Source organism: Balaenoptera physalus (genome assembly GCF_965194825.1).
Source record: "Balaenoptera physalus genome assembly, chromosome: 12".
NCBI lineage: Eukaryota > Metazoa > Chordata > Mammalia > Artiodactyla > Balaenopteridae > Balaenoptera > Balaenoptera physalus.
In genome coordinates this window covers 87,061,815-87,082,352 of record NC_138897.1, presented here as the reverse complement: position 1 = coordinate 87,082,352, position 20,538 = coordinate 87,061,815, and the positions used below count along the sequence as shown (strand labels likewise).

At 48.7% G+C, this 20,538-nt stretch overlaps 2 protein-coding genes across 4 annotated transcripts in view; one reads left to right on the top strand and one right to left on the bottom strand.

The window, feature by feature from the left end:
• The window catches only part of CIT (citron rho-interacting serine/threonine kinase), a 164,514-nt gene extending 161,448 nt beyond the window's left edge, over positions 1–3,066 (top strand). Inside the window, 1 exon segment of the mRNA XM_082417032.1 lies at positions 731–3,066. Coding sequence (XP_082273158.1) covers positions 731–754 — 24 coding nt within the window. The 3' untranslated portion in view covers positions 755–3,066.
• Positions 3,067–9,157: 6,091 nt separating this feature from the next.
• On the bottom strand, positions 9,158–19,538 carry PRKAB1 (protein kinase AMP-activated non-catalytic subunit beta 1). Of its 3 annotated transcripts, none has more exons than XM_082416892.1 (7): positions 19,011–19,527; positions 16,536–16,699; positions 14,908–15,001; positions 14,510–14,624; positions 12,336–12,469; positions 10,753–10,821; positions 9,158–10,498 (listed from the first exon to the last, which is right to left on the bottom strand). In XM_082416892.1, exons 1-7 carry the CDS (start codon positions 19,167–19,169, stop codon positions 10,421–10,423), a joined length of 813 nt encoding a protein of 270 aa, XP_082273018.1. In that variant the 5' UTR covers positions 19,170–19,527; the 3' UTR covers positions 9,158–10,420. The 3 variants fall into 3 exon arrangements, with proteins under 3 accessions (XP_082273018.1, XP_082273017.1, XP_082273016.1); XM_082416891.1 differs by lacking the exons at positions 9,158–10,498; positions 10,753–10,821 and adding an exon at positions 10,828–11,130 and having other exon boundaries at positions 19,011–19,178; positions 19,374–19,538; XM_082416890.1 differs by lacking the exons at positions 9,158–10,498; positions 10,753–10,821 and adding an exon at positions 10,828–11,130 and having other exon boundaries at positions 19,011–19,537.
• Positions 19,539–20,538: the final 1,000 nt, after the last annotated feature.

The following is a 20,538-nucleotide window of genomic DNA, read 5'->3' as shown; positions in this document are numbered from 1 at the left end:
CAAACCGTAAGAGCTGCCAAGGGCTATGGCGTTCCCTTTCCGGAGGCAGCCAGCGTGCACAGTTTCTAGAGATCCTCTCTGCATACAAACAAATACGGATGTATAGTCACCCTTCTTAAACACAGGTGATAACATGCTATTCAAAAGGTTCGATGCCTTACTTTTTCAAACATATATACATCAACAGTTTCTCTGGAAGGCTACACCGAACTGGTAACAGTGGTTGCCTTCTAGAAGAACTCTGAACCTTTCAAAATTTTTAAATCACGTGCATGTATTTATTACCTGTGTAATTTTTAGGTTAGCAACTGAGGAGATGGAAGGATGCGCTGAAGACCAGGGGCCCCCCAAGGGCACGCGGAGGCTCGAGCACGGTGCCTCGTCGGCAGGCCAGCCGGCGCCAGGGGCCAGTGTTCTGGCTCGCACTCTCCTGCTGCCGCCTGCAGCTCACTGTTGGCACCCCTGCCGCTACAGGGAGGGGGAAAAGCCGTTTATATGTTTTTCCTTATCTCCTCCGATTTATGGATAAAATGGGGTGCATAACAGTAGAAGTACTTACGTAGTGTTGGGGACTCTGTGGTGAGTTTTGCGAGCTCGGAGGGGTAGCTGTGCCAGTCGCGCTCGGCTCAGCGCAGGAAGGAGAGGCCACGTGCTCCTGCACACCCCAGTCTGGGCTTCCTGTTTGCAAAGTGAGCACAGCAATTTCTGACCTCTGCCCTCCTGCTCCTAGGTCTGGGACCAGTCTTCAGTATAAAGCTCAGCCAGAAAACCCAACTCCTCATCTTGATCTGCAGGAAAACACCAACCGCACTATGGAACGCTGCTGAAAGGGACCCCCAGTGCCCACAGCGCAGCTGGACCCAGACCCGCCTCAGCACGGACAGCCTGCAGCCAGGAGGGGCTGGGGCTCCTGGGAGCTGCCGGCACCCTCCTGCAGTCACCCTCTTTGCACTTTGTTACTCTTTCAAAGCATTCATAAACTTTTGTACCTAGCTCTAGCCTGTACCAGTTCATCACAGGAAACCAACCGGGGGCTAACTACGACGTGGTTAGAATCCTAATTAATAGCTACTTTAAGATCCTAGGGTTGGTTGGGTTTTTGTTTTTGTTTTTTTTTTTAATGACAACAGACTTCTTAATAGATTTGAATAGCACCGTATTTCCTGTTGTAGTCATTTGTAGCAGGTCACACAATCAGGTCTTTACTACCGACATGTATCGTAGAAGAGCCCCTGTCATTGGCTAACCTCCCACGCTCACCTAGGTCCACTCTCACCTAGGTCCACTCTCTCCTTCAGTCCATCCTCACAGATGGCCCTGTCTTACCCAGGGTGACATCTTAGCCAAATGTTTACCGTTCTCATTGCCTTTTATGGCCTTGACGACTTCCCCTCCCACCAGCTGCGAATGTACGGAGGTCATCGGGCCCGGCTCAGAGGCAGTGACTTGGGGCCAAGGGACCACAAGGAGCTTTTCCCTCCCTGCCCCTCAGCGTCACCCACCGGCCTCCTGTCTCCGCTTTCCATGTAGCTTTGGCCAGGAAAGCATGCAACAGACTTGCTCTGAGCCTGGCACCGATGGGGCTCCGGGTCCAGGCAGGGGCCGGGGGCACTCACCTCCTGTCGTGATGGCGCACTCTCCCCGGCTCCCCGGGGTGGGAAGAGAGCCCCAGGAGTTCTGCACGGCGGTTCACTGCATGCGCTGCCCCCCGACCTGGCCGCCCCCTTGGGTTGCTCTGCCGATGCACTAGTTCCATCCCATAGCTCCCGCCGAACCGAGACCCTCTGGGACTTGCCAACTCACCGGCCACAAGCTGCAGTCTGTAGCACTGAACAAACAAAAACCAAACGCTCAAGCCTTACGACCAGAGAAGGATTTCAGCAAACCACACCGCACACTTGCACACCTCCCTGCTGACGCCCACGAAGACTGTGACTTCCCAAACGAGCCTCTCCCTAGGGCTAGACTAAGACCAGGAAGTTCAAGAAGGAAGCCGCAGCTCAACTCTCCCACCCCGGCCGGGCGGGGAAGCCCTCCTTAGGTGCCGTGCGGCTCACCCAGTTTCTCTCTCCCCTCCGGCGGTGCGAGGTTCCTGGCAACCAGTAAAGAACCAACTAGAGGCTTTGCAGTTGGCAAGCTAACTAGCGGCCTTATTTCTGCCTTTAATCTCCCACCAGGCCTCTCTTGCTTCTCCACACCTCAAACCACCAGGGCACATCCTAGGTAAGCTGACAGGTAGACCTGTTCCCGCCGCAGCTGGCGAACGTGACCGCGTTTTAACCCCGTGTCCACGGTTCAGCTCACTTTCCAGATTGCAACCTGGCCTGAGTCCCAGCTCCTTCCTGCTCGTCTCTTAACCGAAGTGCTTTCCTGTTTGAAACACCCGCGGCCCTTCCTCCACGTTGTCGCATCCTTGGCCAGTGTCATGCTGCCGCATTCTGTACGTTGCTCCGTCTTTGGGGTCACGCTGCATCCCCTCCCTCCTCCAGGGCAGATCTGACTGAATGTTTGCTGAAGTTTCTGTCTCTTGGTCCACAAGTATTTGGAGAGGTCACTGGAAATTGGTGTTTTAGTCTTGGCATCTCATTTAGGATCTCCATGAGAAATGGGCTTCTTAGCCCTCAAAGTGTATATCGTGCGTCTCATTTGTGAAATGCTTCCTGCTATAGAACTAGCTCAAAGACTGTACATATTTACAAGAAACTTTATATTCGTAAAAAAAAAAAAAAAGGATATTGAATTGGTTTCTACTTTTTTATTGTAAAAGGTGCATTTTTCAACTCTTACTTTTGGTTTCAACGGTGGTAGTTGTGGACAGCCATCTTCACTGGAGTGTGGGGAGCTCCGTGTGACTACCGAGATGCCAGCAGGAAATATCGTAACACAAAATTGCAGTCAAAGCTTATTAGCATAAATAAGATTCTAGGTCCAAAAGTACAGGCTTTTTCTTCATTACCTTTTTTATTCAGAACGAGGAAAAGATCACAAGGAACGGTTCAAGATCCACCTTGAGAGGAATGAACTCTGTTGAACAAATAGTCAAATAAAGCAATGATCTAAAATGTTTGCCTTAGTGCAAGACCTCTTCTTTTCTTAAGAGAGCCCATAAAAACCCAAAGTATCGCCACTGTCAGCCTAAGCTTGGGAGCATGGCATGGGACCGTCCTTCCTTTCAGGGGAGGCTTCTTCTGGGGGTGGGGGGTGGAGAGCCACACAGGGCTTAGAGCAAGCTGCTCTCCTGGAATCAAGAGACCAGCGACGTTCTCTTCCAGAAGTACGATGTTGTCGAAGTTTGGTCATTACTTCCAGTGAACCATGAACTGGCTCTTAAGGTCACTTTATAGGACTGCAGAACTGGAAAGCTCCTTAAGGCAGTCGGGCCACTTTGAAAGGATTACTGGAGCATGGACTACCCAGCTCTCCTATAATGCGGTTAATAACAAACAAACAAAAAAAACAGGTCACCTTTCAATTCCTCTCATCCATTAGGATAATGCCACCGGTTTTCATGATATAGATTTCTGGAGGGAGGAATTCGGATCAAGGTAATTTAAAATGTAGATACTTCTCTTTTTAACTAAATGAATTTTTATAGTCTGCAAGGTAAATTTTTCTAAGATGCTTTAGTTTTGTTGGTATAAACTTTGTTGAGCCAGACAAACATTGGTTTTGGCAAATGGTAATTTTCTCATGGTTCCTGTTGCTTTCAGTCTTCAATTTTTATTTTCCAATGAAGTAATCTGACCACAGTCAAATTCTGACTTGCAGGGTCGCAGCCGACTCGCCCTGTGACAGGAGTCGTACTTGCGATTCTATTCTGTTCCTTTCTCTTTTACTGCTGGGGATAAAAATCTGCCAACTCTAAGAATGAAAATAATTTGGAAGATGAACAAGTAAAATGCTGGAACCTTTCTTTCCTTATAAAATTAGAAAAAGTCCACTTAATACCGCTTCAGTTATTGTCCTGAGGGTTCCTGGCAGCCACATAACACTTGAGAAGCATAAGTAAACGTGGTTTGGTTCCAAGAGGAGTGTGCCAGAAAGGTTCTCTGGACCCTAAGCAAGGACCTCAAAGAAACAACAAATTACTCAGCCACACCACAAACTGAGGCCCAGCCGTCCATGGTGCTATTCCTACCTCTTAAGCACAAAATTAGACATCACATTTTCTGCTCTTACAACTTAATTTTCACGAGACTAAAGAAGCTGCTTGCAAAGCAAATTTCATAACTATGTAACTTTAGGATTTGGAGACTTAGGCCAAAAAGAGATGATGTGCTTAACAGGACTGACCAGCTAGTTTGTCTTCAGAATTGGGCCTCCTGAATGTGATTTGCTTTAGAAAATATTCATGCAGATTTAAGTCTAAAGCAATAATGCTAGGCCCACAGGGGTGGGACCAGCTAAGCTTTTTGGTCTCATAATACAACAGACTGGCCTGCTCCAGTGGTTCTAAACTAGGGGTGACTTGGCTCCCTTCCCTTGAGGACACTTGACAATATCTGGAGACATTTTTGGTTGTCACAACTGGTGGTACCACTGGCACCTCGTGGGTAGAGGCCAGGGATGCTGCTGAAGACCCTGCAAGGCACAGGGCGGCCCGCGTGCCCACCGTCCACAGAAAGTTACCAGGCCCAAACGTCAACAGTGCTGAGGCCGGGGAAGCTCGGCCTGTTCCAGTCAGGTTTCTTTCTTGGCAGTTTAAATATCGCTCACGATGCCAAAAGCATGGAGACTGTGGCTCTAGGCACAGTGTTTATATGAGAAAATGTTTCATCAGTTGCCTAGTCAAACGTTGAGGCTTTTATCTTCCGAAGCTGGGAGGGCAGGGCAGTGGAAATCTGGAACTGCACAGATGGCTTGGCTTTCTCTTGAGTCTGTCAATGATTAACGGAACTCCTGTTTGCCCTGGAGGGGTTGTTAGAGGTAAAGAACTCTGGAAATGACTTTACTGCTATACACAACTCAGCCCGTCCTTCCAGAGAACCACAAAAAGGGAAAATAAAGTTGATCCAGGGTACACACAACTGGAGCTGTCTCTTGTTCTCACTTGCTGTTGAGTCTTGCAGATGAAATGGGTGAATGCACTCCTGGCGGGTAGAGAAGGCTGGCATCCTCACCCCGGCTCAGGCCCTCTGGCTGTCTTTAGGACAAAAAAAGATGAGGTACTTGTGGGAGCTGAGCTCAGTGGCTGATCCCAGAGGCAGGGCACTGGTTCTCCAAGGGCCTGACTCACAGCAGCGGTGACTCTTAGGTGGGCCCTTGTCGATGTTTTTACAATTAGCTGGAATGACTTGTACATATGTTCGTAGCTTACTGTTTTCTCCTGAAGACAATTAAAATTGGCATTCCAGGGTAGAAGGCTCTAGCTTCTTTTCTCCACTAATTTGCTGATCAAGTGAGGTGCTAAAAAGCTGGATGGAGGGTTGAGCGGCCCAGAGACTTGGGTCTTCATCAGTGCACTCAAACCGTTTGTAAACACTGGTGGAGGGTCATGTATCAGGAGAATTGAGTGCACGCTCAGAAATGAAATCATGCTCATCTACAAGTAACTGAGTTAAACAAAATGAAATTTTGCTTTTCCCTGAGATGGCTGAGTCTCTGACCTTAGCCATGCACGGCATCACTTTGATGCTGTGTCTTTCCATCTTGGAGGTTTCCTAGCTGAGCTTACAGTGCTGGCACTTTCTCCTTTTCTGGCCCTGGACTTCCTATCTGTGGCCATATCCCATTCATGGTGTAAAAGCTTTGTGGCTCCCATTGCGAAGTGAAAGGAGCCCTAGGAATCATTTAGTGCTAGTCCAACCCCTTCCATTTTTCAGGAGAGGAAACTGGGCTAAGAGAGGTCATGTGATTTGCCCAAGGTCACACAGCTAGTCAGGCACTGAACTGGATGACATCCCTAACCTCAGTCCAGTGTCCACACTCCGGGAGAGCGGGTGGTGGGGGGGGAACGGCCGACTCTAACATGAAGCCAGGCTTTGACCAGAGGGAAGGAAAAGACCTTGCCTGGGTCCTTTGATCTTTGGTTTCAATATGGTGACATATGGTTCTGTTTACCTTACAATACCACTTTACCCACTAGTAATTTAAAGACCTTACCTTTGGCTCCATAAATTCATTTGTATATACATTTCTGGAGAAAAAAAATCTCTTAATTCAAAAGCAATTTCAGTTACACTTTAACCAACAATGTAACCAGTCCTCACCCATAATAGAGAAAGCATTACCTGGGTCATAGGACACCTCAGTGTGGCTTTGCTCCTGTGATTTGGACCAAACAGGGTCTCCTGTTCCATATCCATGAAATAATCTCCATTACTTTTAGCTTCTTGGGTATAAAGACTTTCACCTGGGTCTGTTAGCAGTCTTCTGGACCACGGGGGACTTCCTTTTGTGTTGCTTTTTAAAGAAAATGAAGTCTTTTAGACACACACACAGCTGTGGAGAATGCTGACACCCACGTCCCAGGGTTCTGTGGTTTTGGCTCCATCTCCCCACCCTAGCAGTTACTCCCCTAGGAGTCCCCCGTGGCCCCAGGGCTGCAGAGGACTCTTACTGGGTTTACTGGCTCCAAATTAGTTTTTACACTGGATTTTTGGCTTGGCTTTATCTGAACTTTGTGAGTAGAGCTGATCTGCAGGTGAGATTTTCCAACATGATGTCTCCCCCTGCAGCCTGGGGCTGATGACTCCCTCTGAGCCCTGACTCAGGCCAGCAGCCAGATTCTCTAACCCCTCTTACAGAAAAGGCAGTGCTTTTCTGGGCCAACTCATGAAGCGGGCTTCCTATCCAGGTGAGGGTGTCAAACCCCGGTTCTGGAGGCCTATGGCTGGGTCCTACCCCCCCACCCCCCCCCCCAACCGAGTCTCCACCACAGGGCCAGGGGCCACGCTCACAGCCCACCAACACAGCAATGGTTTCTTCAATTCTGGTACTTCAATATACCCCTTTTATACTTTTGAGCTTAGCTATGTATTTTCAATTATACTCCAAAAATATTTGGTCCACAAAAATAAACTCAAAGTGGTTTAAAGACCCAAATGTAAGACACGACACCGTAAAACTCCTAGAAGAGAACATAGGCGAAACACTCTGACATAAATCACAGCAGCATTTTCAGTCTCCCAAGGCAAAAGAAATAAAAGCAAAAATAAATAAATGGGACCTCATTAAACTTAAACATTTTGCCCAGCAAAGGAAACCATCAACAAAATGAAAAGACAACCTACAAAATGGGAGAAAATATTTGCAAATGATGCAACCAACAAGGAGTTAATTTCCAAAATATACAAACAACTCATATAACCCAATACCAAAAAAACAAACAACCCAATCAAAAACTAGGCAGAAGACTTGAAGAGACATTTTTTTCAAAGATGACACAAGCAAAGATGCTCAACATTGCTAATTATCAGAGAAATGCAAATCCAAACCTAATTATCAGAGAAATGCAAATCCAAACCTAATTATCAGAGAAATGCAAATCCAAACCTAATTATCAGAGAAATGCAAATCCAAACCTAATTATCAGAGAAATGCAAATCCAAACCTAATTATCAGAGAAATGCAAATCCAAACCACAATGAGGTAATACCTCACACAGGTCAGACTGGCTATCATCAAAAAGTCTACAAATAATAAATGCTGGAGAGGGTGTGGAACAAAGGGAACCCTCCTACACGGTTGGTGGGAAGGTAAATTGGTGCAGCCACCGTGGAAAACAATATGGAGGCTCCTCAAAAAAACCTAAGAATAGAACTACCACAGGATCTAGCAATTTCACTCCTGGGTATATATCCAGAAAAAAATGAAAACACTGATTCGAAAAGATACACGTACCCCATGTTCACAGCAGCCCTACTTACAATAGCCAAGACATGAAAGCAACTCAGGTGTCCATCAACAGACGACTGACTTAAGATGTGGTGTGTGTATACACACACACACACAGGAATATTACTCAGCCATAAAAATAAATGAAATATTGTCATTTGCAGCACCGTGGATGGACCTAGAAAATATTATGCTTAGTGAAATTAAGTCAGAGAACATAAATACTCTATGCTATCACTCATATGTGGAATCTAAAAATAATACAAATGACTGTATACACAAAACAGAAACCGACTCACAGATACAGAAAACAAAATTACGGTTCCCAAAGGGGAAAGGGAGGGGAGGGACAAATTAGGGGCACAGGATTAACACATATAAACTACTATACATAAAATAGATAAGCAACAGGGATTTACTGCATAGCACAGGGAATCATACCCAATATCTTACAATAACCTACAATGAAACACAAGCTACAAAAAATAGTGACTCACTATGCTGTAGACCTGAACCTAACACAATACTATAAAATCAACTATACTTCAATAATTTTTAAAAAATAGAAAAAATTTTTGATTCAGTTTTGGATAGATGATTTTTGTGTATTTCCTTAGTCTACTTAAATAATCCCTCCAATCCCTAAATCTAGGGTTCCCACATCACTTGGGTTTTCAGAGTGAGACGGCTAATTACCCAGCTAGGAATGCTTTCTGAGCTACTCTCCACCTCAAGTGGACCAGATGACCTGAGGGGTTCCCTTTTCTCTTAAATTTATTTACACGTTTCCTGATGCCTTGGAAGAAAAGCCTTTTTACTCAAGGGACACTGTCACCTTCCATCTTTTTGGTAGAAGGGACAGAAGCCCTTTTAGCTGGTGAGCACAGCTGACTCCAGAACATCCTGGGGTCTTCCAAGAGGGTGTCATGATCCCAGGCTCCCCTGTGGTGCCTGTCAGTGAGCAAGAAGCAGCAAGACCTCGGACCGGGGATGCTGCAACTTGCGCAAGCCAGGGGCCTTCACTGCTGCTTTTCCTCAGCTTCCCCTGTGGTCGAGCGGTTCCACGGGGCTCAATTTTACAGCCTCTTAACGGCCTTCTAATCCATGTGCAGAATAGGTGGGTCAGGGTAAGGCCCTCAGCCCGGGAGGGAGCCGAGCTGCCCTGTCCGCTCACCCCAGAGTGCCACAAGGATGGTACCATTTTCAGTGTGTGCCAAGGCGGGAAAAAGACTGAAAAGCACTGCACTGAATAAACCTCGGGGAGAGCTCCAGTCTCTTCTCCGAACGACTGCACGAAATCAAACCTTCCTCCAAGTGCATATCCGTTATCTTTACAAAGCTTTATTGAAACCTGTACATCAAGGTGACAGTAACTCAGTGTTTTGGAAACAGTAACAAAAAAGGGTATCCCAGACTCAGGTTCACCAAATAAATGTGAGACACCAGGGATATGGTTCCTCCGTCTCCCAGCAGGAACACAGCGAAGGACGACAGCTTCCACCGACCTGGGGACAGGAACCCCGCTAACGGGCATGTCTCCGGCATCTCCAAGCCGTGTGGAGAGGTTCGCTTTGGTCCAAAGGATGTCTTCCTCACACAAATTCAGAGGGCTGCCCCAAGTTCTAATTCCTTCCAGAATAAGCCACAGCAATTGCTACAGCCTTCTTTGCTAAGGAGGGCCCAGAGGTCCCAAGCGAGGTGGCACAGGCTAGGGTAGGGCGCCTCTCCAAAATTCTCGTGCTAACACTGTCACCTCATTACGATTCGAATAAAAAGCTGGACAACCTTGCAGCTAGCGGTGGTCAGCCCGCAGGATCATCCGGCTTAACGGAGGAATCCGGCCGTGGTTCTCCAAGTGTGTCCCGAGCACGGTTCACATGATCTACAGTCTAGTTGGGGTGATTTAAAAATTGCCCTAAGGCTGTACAGTCAGTCACCTCTGGTTAAAAAAAATACTTAGTGCACATAAGTGTAAGAAACAATTGTAAAACTTCATCTGGAAATTAGACAGGTTCAAATTTCTATAGAAATTATGCCTCCCTGGAGCAGGGAATGGAAGACGATCTATTGCTCTGAATTCAGAGGACCGGCAGGACCAATGCCATACTCGCTGTCAGGTCCACAGCCAGGCCTCAGCAGGGACAAGTCAAGACACACACAAACATGATGAGAGATTCTGTGTGGCCTTGGCCCCTGCTTCCCAGATTTCCACCAGCAAAGTGGCTCGGGTTCCTTTTTGGCTTAAGAAAAGTCTCCGTGACCAGTTCAGAGAATGTAAATTTAGGCCTGCACCGTCCTCTGCACTGCGGTGTGGGGTGCAGACCGTCTGCTCCCCCTCCTCCCCCCTCAGCCTTGATGAGCCCCAGGCCTCACAGCCACCGGGTGCTAAGAGGACCGTTACAGACTGAGGCGCTCCAGGAGCTGCTGTGTCTGGAACAAACCTTCAAGTAGGAGTAGGGCGGGTATGAAATGTCTTCTAAAGAGCGTGAAATGGGAAATTTACAGTCCATCCTGTCTAGCGCATGCACGCGTGGAGCCCGGCGGTGCACGCTGCTCCCGGGGCCCATGGCTGGCTCCCAGCTCTTCATATGGGCTTGTATAACAAGGTGGTGACGTATTTTTTCTTGTACCGGTGGGTCGCGCTGAGCACCATCACTCCGTCCTGAGGAAGAGGGCGGAAATCATCAAAGGCAGGACTAAGTCAGGAGGCTCAAATTTTAGGGAGCGTGAGAATCATCAGGCGGTCTGAATAAAAGCAGGTTCCTGGGCCTTCCTTCGGGAGAGGAGCCTACGGGTCTGGGTCGGGTCCCGGAAGCCGCCCTTTAGGTAAGTACCGATACTGCAGGCAGTGCCGTCGCTAGGGGGCCTCAGAGCACACTTGGAGAAACACAGCTTAAGTAACAAACACGTCCTTACCTTGATGGAAAGTGCATAGAGGTGGTTCAGCATGACGTGGTTGGGCTCAGGGAGCAAAGCTGGATCGCACTGCGGGGGAGCAAAAGCAGACGTGTGTGCACTTAAGATTTGGAAATCAAGGAGATTCTCCCCTGTGTTTCACGGCACTGGATTTCAGAGGAAAGGAGGCAGGCTCTCAGGCCCCTTTCTTCCTTGTCAGGCAGTGAAAGGGCTTGTGCACGATGACTGGGTGGGCGAGGGGTCATGCCTGGTGCTCCAACTAAGGGGCGCTCTCGGGGTGTCTGCTGGGCGCACTGGCCGGGCTTCATCTAGGCTGTGGGCCGTGGCTCTGTCCTCTCTTTGGAGGAGGGGCAGGAAGAAAGCTGTGCAGTGAAGGTGCTTTTAGAAAAAGCGGGAAGAAACGATCAATACTCAACGCTCCTGAGCAGTGTGCTGCAAACTCATGTCCCTGGTCCCTGAGACTCAGATGGGGAGCCTGAAGAATGCGCTGGGTAACCGGGGAAGGGGAGAGGCGCTCTCACTCCGTAAGAGCTCACACATGACCGGCAATGTTGCCGCACCTTCCTGTTTTTTCACAGAAGCCAGAAATCCAGATTTGTTTTTCTTTTTTTTTTCCCCCAACGTACACTCCCCACTTTTATAAATGCTAATTCAAAACAGAAAAAGCATCCAGGAAAAGCCGGCTCAGCTGTCAGGTGCGTGCTTGGGGCGGGGCGGCCCCAGGAACAGCGAGTCCCTGGGGAAACACACCGCGACTGCTGCGGGGGTGCCTGCACGTGTGCGCCTCCAGCCCCCTGCTCAGCACACGTGCACCCACTTCTGTGTGGCGTCTAGAGCAGCAGCAGTTACCTGATCACCCTGGAGCGTCTGCCTGTTAGGTGGCGGCTTGGACAAGGCTGAAGAACATCTGGACTCCCAAGAATTATGGCTACGCTGCAGAGCCCAGAGCCGGGGGAACAGGCAGTTCAGGTCAAGCGGGATGGAAAATCAAACGCAGGGAATAATGCGGTGCTCTTCAGGACTCAGTTGGAAGCACACTTCTTTTTACAAGTAATATCAATTTCCCAGAGGCAATGTGTGTTACCCACATACCCCAAATTTTGATCCATGAGCCCTGAGGTTTCTGAGAGCAATTTGGTGATTAAAACTAGATTCTGGAACTTCCCTGGCAGTTCAGTGGTTAAGACTTCGCGCTTCCACTGCACTGGGTGTGGGTTCGATCCCTGGTTGGGGAACTAAGATCCCACATTCCAAGCGCGGCCAAACAAGATTCTAAAATCTGGGGGCCAGAGGAGGAATTCCACCACGCAGCTTACTGAGAAGAGGCGGTTATATATTTTGTCATGAAATTTGAGGTGGGAGTGGAACACGAGAGGAAGGGCTCAGAAAGGCTTTGTGGGATGGGGAGGCCCACTCGGGAACATCTTGTGAGTCGCCCGTTCCCGCGTCAGAGGGGGACCCCGGCAGTTAACGCCGATGGGTGACACTGAACATTTTCACGAGCTGCCTTGCGAGACGTGCACAGAGCGAAGCAGCTGCACATGACCGTGGAGGATGGTCTGGGCAGACGCCTGGTTACTCACGGAAATCCCCGTGTCCTTGTTCAGGATGACCTGGAGAAGATGCGGCGGGAGGATGGGTGGTGCTTTAAACCGCTCCTCTGGCTTCCAGACGTAGGGCTCCTGGTGGTAGGGTCCTGGGGGGGAACTGGACAGCTCTGTTGGGAGATGGTGACAGGACATTCACTTGGAAAATCAGGAGTCCTGGGAGCAGTCTCAATTTGTGGTGACGTTTAGTTTTCCACGTCTCCTGTTCCCTCAGTACAGATCTATATTCTCTTGAAGGATATACTGGCCCCAAGGGGGAAGGGCAGAGGCAATGAGAAAACACTTTTGGAATTCGGGTGACAGGCATGAAACTCAAGTAGTGAATTCAGACGCTCTGGTGGCAGACAGCACTCGTGGCAAAGCAGTGAGTCTGGGACAGAGTCATGGGAAGCTGCTCACAGCGACCTGACCCAACAGCCACTGCAGGCCGACGCATTCTCCTCACTGCAGGCCGGGCCGGCAAGTACGGCACAGAAGCTCAAGGCTTCTAGGGAGGCTTATGCGGCTGGGCCCAAGTGAGGCGTGCCAGCAGCCAGAAGCAAACCGAAGATGAAGCAGCCTGTTCACACAGAGGCGCCGGCGCATTTCAAAACTAAAACAACGAAAAGTCGAAGACCTGACCTCTCAAGGCTCTCTGCCTCCATCGCTCTCCGGTTCCTCTTAAACTCATGCTGGAGTATCCCCCTTATACAGGTATATTAAGAAGCTTCTAGAAGTGCAGTGTTCCGGAAGCTTCGAAGCCGCTCACTTAGCGACATTTGGCCAGCTGGCAGGGACTGAACTGTGATCCAAAGGACACCTGGGATGTGTCTGGCCACCGAGACTCCTGCTGTCCCCGTAAAGCTGAGATGGCTCGGCTCCGCCAATTCCTTGCACGTCATTCTCTAGGGGACAGAGTCCCTTCACATAACCCAGCCCTATCACAGCAGGAAACTGAGCCATTAGGAGTCAATATGTATTTTGAGAAAGGGAATGTCTAAGTATGAGAAGAGTATGGAGAGCCTCAAGTTGGTTTCCCAGCAGCGAGGGGTCAGCTTCCTTTCCCCAGGCAACCTCTGCTGCACAATCTTGACTAAAAGCTTTGGACTGTGGCCTAAAATTTCACTTATCAGCAAGTAAGGGGTATCTGGGCATTTCCCCCACCCCCAATTCCCACCTGTCTGAATACAACAGAAATGACTTCTCTAAAAGCCCAGTTAGCTATCCAGAGCAGAGAACGCTGTTTTTGGATTTCCAATTCCTGCTCAATAACATGACTTCTCAGCCACATGGCCCACCTGTCAGTGTGAGTTCTGAGCTGATAAAGAGTTAAGAGATCCTGGGGGCAGGACCTCCAGGCCCAGGCAGGTGACAATGAAGAATCATCCTGTGAACTGAACCCGTTTTCCTAGACGGTCAGGCACAGTCCCGGGGAACCTTCACTGCTTCCCATAGGGGTCCTGGGACGGTTTAAGGCCCTGCAAGAAGGGGCAGTGCAGCTGGTGCAAACGCTGTCGATGCCAGTGCACCCTTCTCCCTGCGTAGCATATACCGTTTCCAAGCAGTTTCTTCCTGTGGGTTTGGATGCAAAGCAATGTACTGAAAGTTCGATGATCGGATGACTCCTGGAAGATGGGAGAGTTTTACTAGGACCATACCGAGCAGGTTGTGCTGTGCAGCCTGTTCTGTGGTGAGCCTTTCTCCCCCGAAGGGATTCTGACAAGGTGCTCGTGGACCACGCAAATGATGCCAAGGTCACTGAGGGGTCAGTTTATCACCTGTCGGGCTGAAACTCTCCAGGTGCCCCGAGCAGGTTGGCTTCCCCAGTGCTGGCCCCTCACCGACCCAATGCAACTCTCCAGGGGCTCTTGGGCCTGCCCCTGGCACGAGATCAAGCTCTGGTTCCGTTTCCAGTGTCTGCTCTCTGTGGCCAAGCAGACCTATGGAATCCTGGAGATGACCAAAAAAATGACTTACGGGTCCCTCAGAGCTAGATTTTAGCAACCTAACCTGACACAGAGTTAGGAATTAGTTTTGTGGCTCTTTGGGGAGCTACGGACATCCACCGATTGGGCGGCTCCCGCTCAAGAGCGAGAGGCAAGAGAAACAAGGTATTTCTAAACTATACAGCCCCCACCTGCACACACGTGGTATAAAATAACTGCTCATACCAGACACATCGGAGCACTTTTGAGAATCCACCATCAAAGCATCAAATACTTCAAAGTCAGTTTTCTTCACTTGAATGATGTTGTTTACTGTGCCAAGCTGGCTGGTCACTATCGGCTGGGAAGAGACAGACAGGCAGAAATCACAACGTGGCAGGTCTCTAGAGGTGTTCTTTAGAGGATCGAGCAGCCCTGGCTGGAAGGCCTCATCTCCTGGCTAGCCCACCTGCTCATCTCGGTCAAGGATGCCAACAGGTTGACAAGGAGCACTGCTATCGAGCTCGGCCACGCACAGGGACTTCGGCCAGCAGGACAAAGGGACCTGGCAGCTGTCTCTGAGGGAAGGCGGTTTGTCTGGATCATGGGGGCGGCCAGAGGACCAAGGGCGGGAGGAAGCGTACCTCAGAAGGGTCGTGTGTCCACTGACCATCCACGAAGAACTTGTACTGATGCTCTCCTTCGGGCAGGTCCAGGATGGCTACGAAGTTATTGTGGCTGCAAGAAAAAAGGAAGCAGACGATGTTAGCGGGGTGGGCTGCCCTCTTAGCTGACTTGCAAGACCAGCCACGGAACAAAACAAAACTTCCACGTAAAATTAAGGGTTCAGCTGTACGAGAAATAAACATTTTTAACCAATTTAGACAATTCAGTATAATCTCAATCTAGAAAAGCTACCAGGAAGCGGCATCGTAAGAGGTTTCCTGGAAAACTCGCTTTGCTCAAACACCAGGAGTCCACATTCCTACCATCAAAAGGTCAACGAGGGGCTTCCCTGGTGGCGCAGTGCTTGAGAATCTGCCTGCCAACGCAGGGGACACGGGTTTGAGCCCTGGTCTGGGAAGATCCCACATGCTGCGGAGCAACTAGGCCCGTGAGCCACAACTACTGAGCCTGCGCGTCTGGAGCCTGTGCTCCGCAACAAGAGAGGCCGCGACAGTGAGAGGCCCGCGCACCGCGATGAAGAGTGGCCCCCGCTCGCTGCAACTGGAAAAAGCCCTCGCACAGAAACGAAGATCCAACACAGCCATAAATAAATTAATTAATTAATTAAAATGTTTTTAAAAAGCTTTAAAAAAAAAAAAAAAAAAGGTCAACGAACAGTCATTCGTCCTCAACTTGTGTGCAAAATAACACCTGGCAGCCTGGATGCCAAGGAGGATGGCAGCACAAGATAAACAGCAAGCTGCCCACCAAGTTTTACCCTTTGCTAGCTTGCCTAGCTCAGGACAGGGGATCAATTTCATAAGATGTACAAACAGTTCACTAAAGCAACTCGTTTAACTACTAAAAAAAGGGTTCCACGAAACCTCTCTCATTTGATTGTTTTGTTCTCCCGACTAGCATGACTTGTAACTGGGCTGAGTGGCTCCCTCCTACACCAACTGGACCCCTGGAAAAGCAGGCGGCTCCTTATCAAGAACCAGGCCTGGCCCAGCAGGGCACGATTTCTTCCTTTGTTTCATCAAGAGGACTTACTGGTGAAGATGCTTTTCCACTGACAATTCGAGACAGCCGTCCATGCTAGGGTGTCTGAGCAAGTGTTTGGCTATAGTCGTGCTAATGGCGCCTACATAATGTGTACCTTTCAAACAAAAGTGATACAGAGTCCAAGTTAGAAGGAAGCTCGGAGATCATCTGGTCCAACGTTCCCTTCTCACAGAGAGGAACACTGAGGCTCAGCTCAGCCAACAAGGACTCAAATCCCGCTCTGTCCACTGCGCTTGGAATAGAGTTCTCTTTCTGAAAAAAGTCCTGCCTGAACAGACACAAAGCTAGAATATCTGAAGCGAAAGGTGTCTGTGAAACGGAAATGCTTGTAACTGAGCAACGTTTTCTTCTAAGTGTGCTCTAAACCTAGCACGACTCCTTGGTGTGTGAGATGTGAACCCTGTGAATTATTAAGCACAACTATTTTTCCATTCAGCATTGACGTTATAAAAACATCCTCTTCTGTTCACCCACAGGAGTCCTTCAGAAACCAGAGCAGCCCTGGGTTAAGACAAATAGATGAACACACCCAGGCGATTACCTTCTTGTGAGGGGCAGTTTACTCCAATTGTTGAAGGACCCAGATAAGTAAACTTCCTTTCCGCCCCCGGTCCATCGAAACACGGTTGGCCGAGCCTGGGCAGGAGCTTTGTCGTTCACTTCCACATCGTGCTGCCAGGCCAGGAACTCCTCCTTCTCCGGAGCCTGGAAGCAGAGCGGTTGACTCAGGAACAGGAAGCCATTAGTGAGCTCCCTGCAAGAGACAATTACCCTCATACTAACAATTCATTCTAAAGAGGCAGCTGTCACTACCCAGGTTCACAGACCGGCTCGTTAACTCGCTTGCAAAATGGAGATAATAAAAGCAACTCTTTCTTAAGGTTATTGTGAAGGCTGAGTGAGACAAGACAGCCCATGTAAAATGCTCTGCAGAGTGTCGGACCCAGAGTAGGCGCTTCATAATTATTAGCTACTGTTACTGCTGTTATTTAGGAGGTCGTCGTCAAAATTCTAGAAGTTATAAAGCTCACTTGCAAGAAGGCGGTGATGAATTTGAGATGAGCTTAATAAACGTCATTTTCCTCCCTTAATTAAGCAAGATTTGAAGTACATGAAAATTTATTAGGGACAATTCCAGAGCTGTCAGCTTGAAAACTGGCAAACCCAGGTGCTGAGGAAGGCAAAAGCTCATCACTGAGTGCTGTCCAGGCACCAGGGAGAAAAAGATAAGACATAGACTGACCCTCATTACGGTAAACAGTAACTTCTTACATGGGCAGCGCTGTATAAAGGAGGTATTCCGGGACGAGAGAAAAAAAACACATCTGACTCTGGGTGTGGTTTTGGATCTCGTACATTTTTCCTAGTCAGAAGACAAAGAGCAGGAGTTCTAGGCTGTGACAGACTCTTAAAAGGTCTGGAGCAGGTTTCTAGCACCTTCATTGCAAATACTGACCTGAGCTCATTTAAAAGATAACCGCATTCTGTGACCTTTAACAAAATCTACAGATTAAAGAATAACAGACTGCAATCACTTTCCACTGAGGGTGTGACAACTAGCCACAGCCAAAATGGTGAACAAGTATAGTTAAAAGAATTCACGACTTTTTTTTTTTGTATCCGAGCATTCAATCCAGTGTGTCTGCTACATCATTTCAGTAACTTCTGTGGAAATGATGATGGAAATTATTTAAATCATTCTCTACAGATCATCTGTATGCTGAACAGTTCTCGTAAGAGTTTTAAAACAGCAAAAGAACAAATACTTCTTAAAGAAAGTAGTTTGATTCTTACGGTGTCTTAAACGGCTGCCCTTGGGCCAAAATTATTTCTAGGGGAAGAGATGTCAAATCATTGGAAAAACAGGATTCCAAAGTTCACTTTGCACACAGCTTCACGAACGCAACAAATTCAGAAAGCAAATTGAAATCACAGGCTGGAGGGCCAAGTAAAAGCAGGCTCTTTATAGGTTAGCCTCAAAGCCAAGATCCAGGTGAGGATATAAGATAATAATGCGATCACCCAGGCCAGCATCTGAGGAAAAATGAGTACAGCTGGGATGAGCTGCCAAGCCGTTAGCCTAATGAACAATAATGATTAATAGGCAACTAGATACTAACAGAATGTGCGTGTCGGAGGGGGAAGGAGGTGTTTGTCATCTTTCCCAAACCTACTTGTTGCGGTGCCCTTTAAGTACTTAGTTGTTCATTTCTTTAGGATATACCACATACATAGCAGCTGCCAGAATCACTAAGTATTCTTGGACCGGGCTCTGCCCCTAGAAACTGACCACATCAGGTGGTTAGCAGGAAAGCGGCTGAAGCAGGAATCGAGAACCGCCTTTAGAGTTTTTAATGAGTTAAGGCAGACTGCAGCAGGACGCCCAAATCTGGCCTGCAAAAATGTTTGCTTTGGCCTGTTTAAAATATTAAGTCATATATAAACAATAGGAGAGAGAAGCTGCGCAGCTGGCTGCCTCCTTCAGGCTGATGTTTCACTTACTCACTGACCTCCGGAAGTCAAATTACTTTTCTATGCCTGCTCTAAAGGGTGAACCACAAGTTTTCAGCAGAACTAAAGACCTCTGGCAGCTGCAGTCAGCTGTTCGACTCTACGTTCACCTTACACATGTTCTGGTTTATCTCCAAAACTGAAAATTAACTGCAAAACTATTACAAAAAGCGCCAGTCTGCGTAAAGGTGGTGGAAGATTTCTCAGAGCCGTGAAATTAATTATACCTGAGAAAAGCAGAGACTGGGACTCAATTACTGCTAGTGCCACTATCTTAATTAATTAAGAATTTGGACCTGTCTCAGAGCTGCCTTTTCCTTAATGATGTTAAACGAAGTGAATTCCTCCTCCCTCGGGGTGACTTTCTCATATCGGTAATTAGACACAGGTTCCTGAGCTGCTAAGAGGGCTCTCCCACTTCTGATGATTAGAGGGGATACGAGGGGAGGGATCTAGGAGATTTCAACATTAGTCAAGGGGAATCAGAGTCCCACACCCCCATTACCTTGATTTCCTCGGAGTGGAAGAGGTCAGCGTCCTCGGGGCTGTCCATCAGGATCTTGGGCCTGTCCCCATCCTTGGAGCCCCCCGAGCTGTCCCCTCGGGGCGTCTTGTGGCCGCCCTGCCGGTCCAGCGCAGCGCGCTCGCTGCTCGTGTTGCCCATGGCGGAGGTCTACGGGGACACCGGGAAGCCAGACGGTGGGGGGGCCTCACTCCGAGGGAGGGACAAGTGACTCCCGGTACCTCCACCAGGACCCTAGGAAAGAGTCGGAGCACCGAGCACCACACCCCTCAGGCTAGGGTTCGGGGTCGGGATCCGGCTTGAGCCGGGGAGCAGGGCTGCCGAAGTCTCACAACTGCGCTTTACCTGATGCTCAGGCTGCCGCAGAGCGAACACACCGAACGCTAGGATAACTCGACTCTCTCCCAAGAACTACCCCCCGTCTTAGCAACTTCCGCTTCCGGCACTCGCGCAAAGCGACCCGACCCACAGGGTTGGGAGTGGCTGCGGTGGGAGAAGCGCGCGAGGCGAACTCGACCTCATTTCCGCTTCCGGTCCAGGTCAGCGCGTTGGCAAGCACCCAGACGGTCCCGCCGGGCTTCGGAGGGCGCAGTCGCAGTTGGCCGCGCCGGCCGTTCCAGGACGTGGATGCTGAAGGCCAGCAGGGGGCGCAGAAGCGCGCAGGCCATCTGGGCCGCCCTCCCCGCGCTGGGATGAGCGATGGTGTTAGTTATCTCGGTTACTTTTGCCCACTTCCAGTTGATTCTACACTTTACAGCCAAAGGGGCCGTTCTAAAGGGCAAATCTAATTAAGACTCCTTAAAGCCGTTTAATGCGCTAGTTCTCACGCCTTTGAGTGCCTTAGAATCACGTGGAGTGCCTGTTTAAAACGCAGATTCACCTGCCCCTAATCCCCAGAAATTATGATTCCGAAGCCCTGGCGTGGGGTCTGTATTTTAATAAGCACTCCAGGTGATTCTTATGCAGAGTCTTGCAGGTGTTTGAGAAAATGACAGACCATTAAACTCTCTGGAAACTTCTCACGTCTAGTAGCTTGGGGGTTGTAAAACGCTGGAATTATTCGTGTATTTTCAAAAAATTGAGTGCACAGCCTTTTGACAGGTAATTTTGCAAGCTATTTTAAAATCACTTCGAACACATAATTCTGCATAAAATGCATTTATTAGCGTTTGTCATTTACTGTGGCCAGTGCTTCAGCAAGAAGTGTGTACACATGTGGTGCTAAAATATTCTAATCTCCTTGTTGGTCACTGTTAGGATTTTTGGTGGTGTGTGTGGTAGTGGTGTGTGCGTTTGCATGCGAGTATGCCAAAATGCTTTGCATTTGCTGGGCCTGGTCATGCATTTTGTCCACTGAACAAACATTTATTTAGTACCTACATAATGCCAGACATTGTGTGAAGTAAATGGGAGACACAGATGACTAAGATACGGGGAATTTGGCAGTTTATAAAATTTTAAAAATGCACCTTCATTTTGGTGCACAAATTTACTTCTAGAAAACGTCTAC

Coding starts and splice junctions, on each gene's coding strand:
- PRKAB1 (XM_082416891.1), bottom strand. CDS start 19,169: ATGGGCAACACGAGCAGCGAGCGCGCTGCGCTGGACCGGCAGGGCGGC. Junction 16,700..19,010: donor TCCACTCCGAGGAAATCAAG/GTAATGGGGGTG, acceptor CTCTGCTTCCAG/GCTCCGGAGAAGGAGGAGTT. Junction 11,131..12,335: donor ACAAGGACACGGGGATTTCC/GTGAGTAACCAG, acceptor TTTTTCTAAAAG/CACCTTCACTGCACAGCTTT.